Raw genomic sequence first — 10918 nt, forward strand, 5'->3', positions numbered from 1 at the left:
TATGTACCAAATGAAAGATCTGCTAATCATATAAGACAAACATTAACAAAACTGAAAAAGGAAATAGACAACACTGCTATAGTAGTTGGAGACTTCAATACACCCCCTCAAGAAAAGATAGAACTTCCAGAAAGAAACTCAACAAAGATGCTGAAGAATTAAACCACACAATAAACCAACTCAATCTTATAGAGATATAGATAGATAGATAGATAGATAGATAGATAGATAGATAGATAGATAGATAGGTAGGTAGATAGATAGGTAGATAGGCTAATATACCACCCAAAAAGTACAGTATAACTTCTTCTCCAATGTGCATGGAATATTCTCCAGAATAGAACACATTTTAGGTCATAAGGCAAGAATCAATATATTAAAAAAAAACATAGAAATAATACAAAGCATTTTCTCAGACCACAATGCTACAAAATTAGAAATTAGTAACAAGAGGATAAAGGAGGGGAAAACCCCATACATTTGCAAGCTGAACAATACCTTGCTTAAACATGAGTGGGTAATTGTTGTTGTTAATTTCATAACTATATAAACTCAGTTACTCCTATTTTTTTCTTTCTTTGAAGTCAAATTGAACCACTAGTCCCTTCTCTTCCTTGTGCCCAATTTGACTTAGTATAACTTTCTTCATCTGATGTTGTGAAATAAGATGTGGACATCTTTGATTTCATAGTATATCTCTCACCCATTAGATAAAAATTAATAGTAAAATCCTGACCCTTAAACTGTAAAATTAGTAACTTGTTTCTATTTTGTATTTCAAACTTGCAACTGCTTGTTGTTGTTGTTGTTATATGCCATCAAGTTGCCTGGAACTTAGTGACCTATGTACAGCCCTAAATGCTGCTCTATCCTGTACCAATCTTATTGTCTCTGACACGTCTACCCTCATTACCCTAGTCACTGAATAAATCCATCTAACTGAGGGTCTTTCTCTCCTGTGCTGCCCCTCCACCCTTCCCAAGCATAGCATCCCTCTCCAAGGACTGGTCTCTCCTTGAAATACGTCCAAAGTTATGTCATACGAAACTTCAGAATCCTTGCCTCCAAGGAGCAGCCTGGTTTAACATCCTCCAGAATGAGCCTGTTTGTTTTCTTAGCAGTCCATGGGACATTCAATACTATTCTCCAACACCACAGCTCAAAGGCATCAATTCTCCTTTTATCATCCCTAGTCAGTGTCCAGCTCTCTGATGCATAGCAAGTGAATGCAAAGACCATGGCCTGTGTCAGACACATCTTAGTTTCTAGACTGACATCATTGCTCTTCAGTACTTTGGAGAGGTCTCCAACAGCAGTCTTTCCCCAATACAATACCTCTTTAAATTTCCTGGCTGCTGGTGCCAAGAGTGTTGGGGGAGCCAAGCAAACTAAAGCTGTCAACAACTCAATCTCTTGAACATCTATCATCATGCTGCCAATTGGCCCAGTGGGGAGAATCTTTGTTTTCTTGATACTGAGCCTCAATCCATATTGAAAGCTGCAGTTCTTGACATTCTGAAGTAAGTGCTTCAGGTCCTCCTCAGTTTCAACAAGCAGGGTTGTGTCATCTGCATAACACAGGTTGTTGATGAGTCTTCCCCCAATCCTGATGCCACATTTCTCTTCATAAAGCCCTACCTCCAGAATAATCTGTTCTACGTATAGATTGAAAATGGTTCAAAATCAGGAAGGGAGTGTATCAGGGATGCATTTTGTCTCCATTCAGGAGGCTGGGCTTTATGAAGAGGATTGTGGCATCAGGATTGGAGGAAGACTGATCAACACCTTGCATTACACAGATGACACAACCCTGCTTGCTGAAACTGATGAGGACCTGAAGTGCTTGCTGCAGAACATCAAGGACTGCAGCTTTCAACATGGACTGAAGCTCAATATCAAGATCAAGATTATCACCACTGGGCCAATTGGCAACACCATGATGGATGAAGAAGAGACTGAGGTTGAGACTGAGGATGAAGAAGAGACAATTTCAGCTTGCTTGGCTCCACAAGCAACACTCTTGGTACCAGTAGTCAAAAAAATCAAAAGATGAACTGCATTGGGGAAGTCTGCTGTTAGTGGCCTTACTAAAGTGCTAAACAGCAATGATGTCAGTCTAGAGACTGAGGTGCTCCTGATCCAGGCCATGGCCTTCAAATTACTTGCTATGCATCAAAGAGCTAGACAATGACTACAGATGACTGAAGAAGAATCTATGCCTTTGAGTTGTGGTGCTGGAGAAGAGTCTTGAACATACTATGGACAGCCAGGAGAACAAATAGGTCTGTCTTGGAGAGGGTGAAACCAAGTTTCTCCTTGGAAGCAAGGATTTTGAGGCTCTGTCTCACATCTTTCGGGCATGTGGCCAGGAAGGACCAATCCTTGGAGAACATCATGCTTGGAAGGGCAGTGGGAGAGTGCAGGAGAGGAAGACCCCAGATGAGATGGATTGACACAGTAACTAGAGCAATGAGATTAGGTGTGTTGGAGTCAGTAAGACTAGCTCAGGATAGGGCAGGGTTCAGAGATACTGGACACAGGGTCGCTATGAGTTGCTAGAGACATGATAGCACATAACAACAGCAACAACATACTCTAAGCATAAGAGACAGCTTGGCAAAATTGATGAAATGCAAAATAGGAATTAGGTGAGTTATAAAAAGTTTGGGTACCTGGTCTACATAGAAATGATCCATAGGTGGCATTCTGGCTTATATACTTATATAAAAGATATGAGGTTACTGTAAAGAAATGGACCTCCTTAGTAATCTGGATTCAAGCTTCAGAACTCATGCATCTCCTGTCATGTTCAGAAAAGGATCTGGAGCCACTACATACACAGTACTGAGACACACTGGCAGGGTCATGACAGATCCTAGGTACCAAACTTACCATGTTGGCATCGATGACTTGGCCTTTGCCTGAGACCGTGCGTTCAAACAGAGCTATCACAATGCCCAGAGAGCACATGAGGCCACCACCAGCAAAGTCAGCCAGGAGGTTCAATGGGGGACACGGATTCTTCCCGTTTCCGCCAAGTCTGGATAAAACACCTACCATTAAACAATAGTGGGAAAGAAAAGACGTGACTGTCAACTCGATGTCTCTTTTAAATGAATACATGAATGTCTCAGAACTACAACCCATTTGTCTAGCTATTCACTGAGTATCCACACAGAATTCTACAAATTTGACCAATACAGAATACTTTTATACAGGATTTATTTCAGACCAAGCTCTTTCTTGCGTTTTAGAGTTTTATTTATCTGTCTCTCTCATTAATATGTTAACACAACTGACATTCTTAAAATTGTAGTCTTTAAATTTTTCAGGATTTTTGTGGAGAGAATGATTATTCACAATTTACTTTATGGCTTTGAAACCATATAATGGACTCCTTTAAAAAAGATATTAAATGTTTTAGTTGAAAGTTTACATAGCAAACCAGGTTCCTCTTTAATATTTTTTTAACACAAATTGCCCCATGCCATGGGTTATAATCTTCACAATGTACCAGAGTTCTCATTATTTCCCTTGTTTGTTCTGTTTCCAAAGGTCTACCTTCTCTCCCCTTCTTGCCTCCTTCTCTTTGATTTTGGGAAAATATTGGCTATTGGATCTCATACAGTTAATTGTCTAAAGGAGCATATTATTCACTGGTGGAAGGTTTATTTTTTAAGCCAGTCTACTACTTGGCCAAGAGGTGATGTGCAGAAATAACAATTCCAAGTTGAAGGGTATCTTAGAGGTACAGTCTCAGGGATCCATCTAGTTTTTGCTGGTCCAGTAGATCTGGCATTTTTAAAAATGGAGTTTCTGTCTACATTTTTTTCTCCTGTTCTATTCTGGACCTTCTATTGTGGTCCCCGTAAGAATAGTCTGTGGTTGAAGATGCATACCATCTAGTTCCAGTCTCTAGTTAGAAAAGGCTCATGTGGGCTGTTAGTCTCATGGACTAGTTTCTTCTTTGATCCTTTCATTTTCTTTTGCTCCAGTTGAGTGGTAGTTGTTGTTAGATGCTGTCAAGTCAACTATGACTCACAGCACTCCAAAGAGCAGTAGATCTGAACCTGTCCTTATCCAGCACCATCCTCGTGACCTCCCTCATGCTCAAGGTGATTGTTAGAATCACTGTGTTAACCTATCTTGTTGAGTGTCTTCCTCTCTTTCACCAGCCCCTCCACTTTTCCCACTTAAAGACCAAAAGCTGTATCCTATATGACTATTCATAAGCTTTTACGACCTCAATCTCTATTCACTAAACTCAAATGTGGACCATTATCTTTGTAAACTATGCTATGTGAATTGACTAAGTTGTCCCAAAGACTCTCCCATTCCTAACAAAAAGATGCAAGGAAATAAGCATATACAAGGAACATAAACTTATCCCATTTTAAAACTGATATGAAAAGCTGATTTTACTCTTTTTCTGAACCTTTAAACATACACTCACAAAAAAATTTAAGACTTCTTTCAGGCAATAATACACCGTTCTTAGACTATAGAGTCAGGTCATTTTAGAATATGTTCTCTAACAAAATCATGCTGTTGTTGTTAGCTGCCATCAAGGTCTCCCTGACCCTACTGCATCAGATGGTGTGATACACAGATAAGAGATTTTACTGGCTGATTTTTGGAAGATCACCAGGTCTTTCTTCCTAGTCTATCTTAGTCTAGAAGCTCCACTGAATTTGCTCAGCACCATAAGATCACACAATCCACTGAGGGCTTCATGACAGCTGCACCTGAGGTACAATGCTTGGAAATGGAAGTTATTCCCACACGGAAGGCAGGAATTCTATCACTGAGCCACTACTCCTCTTCAAAGTGATACTATCCAAAAAGAAATTAAAACCTCACTTCCATTGAGTCAATTCCAACTCCTAGTAAGCCTTCAGGACAGGGAAGAATGGCAACATAGCATTGCCAAGACTATAAACTCAATGGAAGCAAACTGCTACATCACTCTCTCATGGAGCAGCTGGTGGGTTAACGATCAACTGAGCACTTAACTATTATGCCACCAGGGTTCCTAAAGTGGACTTGGACCTAAAGTCCAGGGGCTTTTTCTAGTATTCACGGGAGTGTGAAGTGATGACTCATCAATAGTGATTCTGGGTGAAAGGGTGGAGGGGAAGGGATGTTGGTCACATTCAAACTACAGCAGTCATTTTCAAAGCCAAAGAGCCACTGTCCCTGCTAATACAGAGAATCCCTTCCTTCGCGTCCAACAGAGTCACTCCACAAATGTAGACAATCAATGTCATGAGCCAGAGTAGATTATCTCTCAATTGGGTTTAAAAAAAGGGAGATGATGGAATACTACACTGCAATGAAAAATAAGGAACTCATGCAATATTATTCAAAATGGGTAACCCTCGAGGACATTATGCTGAGTGAAATATCTCAGTCACAAAAGGACAAACACTGCATAGTGCCACTGCTGTAGAATGGGACTGAACTCAGGGTTGGGGTAAGAATGAGAAAAACTGGATTGAAATGGATGAGGGAGAGAACAGTTTAAAAGCAATATATTATAGGGTATTATCATTATTATAAGAGTCTGAAATGAAGGTTGCAGAGTGGAGTATACTCGGGATGGGGGTAGGGAGGTGCGGGGGGATTGTATACCAATGAAGGAATTTTTCTTTTACTTTTCAAAGAGAAGAGCAAACTGGGGGTGGGAAGGTGGGGGAACAGGGAGAAAAGCGCAACAATGAATGAATGGAAATCCAAAATCTCTGGACATGTTCATTAAAATTAATAATAAAATTAGAAAAGGAGATAAAAATAAAAGGTTGAGGATAATTGTGGTAAGAATCTAAATCAGTCCTTCTGAAAAAGTCATTGTTTCTTACTGATTCTGATAAATATATAAAGTTACTCTTAAAACATCTTTTTCATAAATTATACATCTTGACTGAGCACAGATAAAGTAAAAGATAAAGTACAGATTTTTTTTAACATACCTGACAAAGCCAAATAGTTGATGTCATGCCCTGCCATCCTGGAGAACTTCCCTGACTGTCCAAATCCACTGAGTCGGGCGTAGATGAGCTTGGGGTTCTCTCGATGGAGGACCTCAGGACCCAGCTGGAGTTTCTCCATGACACCTTAAAATAAAACCACATTTTAATATCCTGAGTGAGGATAAACACAATCCCTTCCCTGTGGCAGGCATGACGTAGCATTCTTGTAACACTCATCACACTCAAAATTAAAGGCTGTCAAGTTGGAACCTGTTCATAGCTGACCCTCCAACAGGTTTCCAAGACTGTAAACCACATGGGAAGAGACTGCCCTTCTCTCTCTCAGAGCAGCTGGTGCAATGGAACCACCAGAGGCATCACTCTGGCTTAGCAGCTCAACTCCCCACTCACGAGGCTACCAGAGCTCCTAGTAACATCACTCAAAAAGTATACTCCTAGTCATCACAGCAGCCATAACTTATGGGACAAGTAGCTTCCTGTTTCCCCCAGGCACATCCAAGGCTGCACAATCCTCAGAGGTGGCATCTTTCTCCTTCAGTCAGTCAGTCCCTTTACGATTACTCTGAGGCTCCATATATAAGTGTTCCCCCCCTTCTGGGAATGCTTATTCTCAGTTTCTATTTAGTCAACACTACATTTTTATGTGTGTCTGATTCAGGCCGTGGTCTTTTTCATTTTGAGCTCTGGTGCTGGAGAAGAGCACTGAACATCCCTCAAACCGCCAGAAGAACAAACAAATATGTCTTGGAGAGAGTGCAGCCAGAGTGCTCCTTGGAGGCAAGAATGTTGATGATTTGTGTCATATATTCAGGCCTGTTGGTTGGAGAGGCAACTACTCCTTGAAGAGGGACATAATGCTTAGAAAGGTGGAGGGTCAGTGAAAGAGAGAATGATCCTCAACCAGGTGTACTGACACAGTGACTGAGGCAATGCACTCTATAGTGTGTCAGTGTGAGGATGGCACAGGACAGGACAGGGGTCAGATCTGTTCTCCATTGTGTCACTATGGGTTGATTATGGGTTGGCAGGACTGGCATCTACTTCCTAAACAGCATGCATTTGGAAACTCTATGAACATTAGAGAAACGACGACAGTTCTAGAACAGGGTTCAGATCTTTTGTTCATAGGGTCACTATGAGTCATGCTCGACTTCATAGCACTTAACAAGACTTTCAGGAATTGCTGCACCCTGAGTCTTACAAATGGTTAAACACTCACCTACTAACTGAAAGGTTGGTAGTTCAAATTTACTTAGAGGTGGCTAAGAAGAAAGGTATGGATGGCATTGTGCTTCTGAAAAGTCAAGAGCCACTGAAAAAACGCTGGGAGGAAAGCTCCACGCTGACACCCTGGGAGCTGACATGAGTTGGAACTGGCTCAACAGCAACCGATTTTCTTCCTTTTAGAACTTCTTTTCTTTCTACCAAGTACTCATCTCACTGTCATTGAGTCGGTTCCACCTCCTACCAACCCTCCATCAGGTTTCTGAAGCTGTAAATCGTAAGAGGAAGAGACTGCTGCACATTGGGTGGATTTCAACAGCTGAAGCTGTGCAGAGCTTTTATACCTCGTACTGTCTTAGCTGTCAAACTGGAACTGACTCCTGGCTGAGCCTCCATTTGGTTTCTGAGACTGTAAACTGCACGATAGTAGACTGCCCATCTTTTACTCACGAGGTCACTGGCAGATCTGAGTCAGCCGAGAGGCAAAGCCTTTGAGTTAGCAGCACCACTCTCTAGAGACTACACCACCAGAACCGTTCTATCTTCTCCTACACTATATAATACATCTCATCTTCCTCATCAGCTCAGAAGCTCTTCTGGCAGGATTCATGTCTGCTCTGCACTCACAAAGTACGCAGCTCAAGCCATTTGCGTAAGCATTCAGTAAACATCTACAGCAAGCAAGGTTAGTTATAACATCTGAAAGCTACAGTATCTTTGTTATCACATCTTCTTTACACAAAACCATGGCAAATGGCTTCAGAGAACTCTCCTGAGATTGACAGTATTAGTCATCATTAGGCAGCACAGTTTATTCCAATACACAATGATCCCCTGTCACAGAGCAAACCTGACCCCTCCAGTCCTCTGCTCTGGAAGGACCACTTCTTGCAAGAAGACATCGTGCTGCAAAGAAAGTCTCAATGAGATGGAGTGGTACAGTGACTTCAACACGTGTTTCAGCACAGCTGACATTGTGAGGGGAGTGCAGGACGGCAAGGTTCCGCTCTGCTGTTCATAAGGTCACCATTAGATGTATGTAGTTGGCTTGACAGCATCTAACAACAACAGCAAGGTTCTGGTGGCACTACTCTTTACTGAAACAGATGATGTTGTTTGCCATCAAGTCAGAAACGACTTAGAGCTAACCCTGTTTTCTTTACATAAACACACAGGAGTATTTAAACAATACTCTTACTGCCATTCTCTTCCTGTTGTTGCTGTTATGTACTGTGAACTGACTCAGAGCTGACCCTCCAGTTGGTTTTCAGAGGCAGTAAATTCCCCAGGAAGAGATGGCTCATCTGTCTCCTATTGTGCAAGCTGGTGGTTTTGAACCACATGTCTTTGGACTGGCAGTGCAACTCCTTACCACTAGGCCACCAGAGCTCCCTGTGATCTTTCTAAAGCTACATCAATCACAAAAATAAACATCAGACAACAGAGTTAATAAATACTAGCCACAATCCATCCTCTTGCTTGGCTGCCACATTCACAGTCTACATTCCTCCTACTTACCTTGGACAATTATTTAACCATGTTGTAAATGAAGCTAGAATTAAATTAGAATGTTACGGATTAAATTATTATAATCTTCAAAAGAATTATGAGGATTAAAGAGGGCGAACAAATTTTAAACAGCTGGCACGCCAATGTCATGCAATTCATTCCCCAAACATGTCCTCACTTCATGCCCTATAAATCAGGCAACGCTTTGGATTTTTAACTGGAATCAGTAAGAAAATGGACTGAAGGGGGCTAAAGGGAAACCCTGGCTGAGCACTGGGCTGCACCACCCATCACCAGCTCCATTGGAGAAAGTTAAGGCAGTCAGCTCCACTGGAGATACAGAGCCTTAGAAAACCAACGAAGCTGTTCTAGTCTGTCTGGTAAGGTAGCTATGAGTCGGGATAAACTTGACAGCAATGGGTTGGGTTCAGTTTGATGTCAATGTCAAGGCAGTTGCAGCAGGTATGAAGAGAATATGGAGTCAAGAAGAAGAGAAGAATGAACTGCTACTGTGAAGTTCCAATAAGCTGATTAGATTCCCTTTCCTAGTTGTCTGAAGTACAAGAGACTAAAACATTGTTCCATGATGTTAAAAAGCGGGTACTATGAAAAGACAAGAATAGTATCAAGTATGAAGCTCCTGGCTCAGGCAGCTGGGTAGATACCAGCTGCTTTCATGATGATAAGTAATAGAAGAGATCCTATTTTAGGACTTACGATGGGCTTGACCTGTGGAAATTGCAGCAGATGGCCAACTTACACAAGGATAGCAGTCTATGGCTTTGACGATTTAGGGATCACTCAGCTATGAGAAGTTAGGGAGGGCAGAGGAAGGGGGATGTGGTGACCGGATAAGGAGGCTCAACAGGGAAATGCTGTAATCTGGAAATACCAAAATTTAAGGGAAGTATATTTCTAACTCTGGTGGCCCCGCGGTAAGGTGCAGTGCTGGCAACAAAAAGGTAAACAATTCAAACCCACCAGGTGTGCCAAGGGAGAGAAGGGTGGGCGGTCTCCTCCCATCTGATTTAAAGCCTCTGAAAACCCACTGGCGGGTCCGTCAGCTAGGAGTCTGGTTCCTAACTCCAAGACATAACAATACCATGGTTTGCTTGATAGAGATCAGGGCAAAAGACCCTTAATGAGAGGGATTGACACAGTAGTTACCACGGACAGCAGAGATTTTGAGGATAGTACCAGACCTAACGGAATCCGAGAAAGAATTAACATGGTGACACTGAACTCTCCCACTTAGCTCTTGTCTGGAGGTTCGGAAAGCACACCAGTCACCTCCTAATGGTGGCAACATGTGGTCACATGTCATCGAGTCCATAGTGACCCTCTGAACCTTGCCCTATCCTAAGCCAATCTCACCATCTCTGACACACCTGCCCCCACTGCCCCAGTCACTATGTCAATCCATTTCATCCAGAGTCATCCTCTCCTGCGCTGTCTGTCCCTCCACCCTTCCACGCATGATGTCCTTCTTCAAGGACTGGTCCCTCCTGAAAACATGGCCAAAGCATGTGGGACGAAGTTTCAAAATCTCTGGTTTTCATTAGACTTCATGGGTTTCAAGACCTTCGAATAATTAAGAAAAATAACACAGATGAGAGGGAGTGTGAGAGACAACATAAGAAGTATGATTATTAAAGTACCCTGGAATCTGAGGGCAGAAGGCTGCCGCGGAGGACAAAGAGCACTGGCAAATGCAATACGAAGATCGAGAATGGGCGGGAGAAGGGCTCCTGGGACGCGGAGTAAAGGCGCGGCGGCAGGTCCCTCCCTGTGTACGCCCGTCCCGCTCAGCCCCGCTCGGGTTCGGGGCTCACCCTGGCGGAAGGGCTCCAGCAGCACGTCTGCTCTCATGCACAGACGCCGCAGCACCTGCACGCCCTGCGGCTGCTTCAGGTCCACAGCCAGCGAGCGCTTCCCCCGGGCTAAGGTGCTCACGTCCAAGCCGCCGCCGCGGCCCACTCGGTCCACCCGGATCACCTGCGCCCCGAAGTCAGCCAGCACCATGCCGCAGAACGGGCCCGGGGCCAGGCCGGCCAGCTCCAGGACGCAAACACCCCGCAGCGCCATGGTGCAACCCCGGGCCGCGTCTGCGGGACGAGAGACTGAGCAGGAGCACCGTGACCTCCGGGGATTAAGAGTAACCAGCACCCCGAGCACCACCTAGAACCCGCCCCATG

At 43.3% G+C, this 10918-nt stretch overlaps 1 protein-coding gene across 1 annotated transcript in view; it reads right to left on the minus strand.

The window, feature by feature from the left end:
• The window catches only part of AMACR (alpha-methylacyl-CoA racemase), a 21534-nt gene extending 10726 nt beyond the window's left edge, over positions 1-10808 (minus strand). Inside the window, exons 1-3 of the mRNA XM_006896799.1 lie at positions 10556-10808; positions 5970-6113; positions 2893-3053 (exon numbers count right to left, since the gene is read on the minus strand). Of these exons, the coding sequence (XP_006896861.1) occupies positions 2893-3053; positions 5970-6113; positions 10556-10808 (558 nt within the window). The remainder of the gene's footprint in view (positions 1-2892; positions 3054-5969; positions 6114-10555) is intronic.
• Between the last annotated feature and the right edge of the window lie 110 nt (positions 10809-10918).

This window comes from Elephantulus edwardii, unplaced genomic scaffold (genome assembly GCF_000299155.1).
Source record: "Elephantulus edwardii isolate Elephantulus edwardi_28Jun2011 unplaced genomic scaffold, EleEdw1.0 scaffold00191, whole genome shotgun sequence".
NCBI classification, from domain to species: domain Eukaryota; kingdom Metazoa; phylum Chordata; class Mammalia; order Macroscelidea; family Macroscelididae; genus Elephantulus; species Elephantulus edwardii.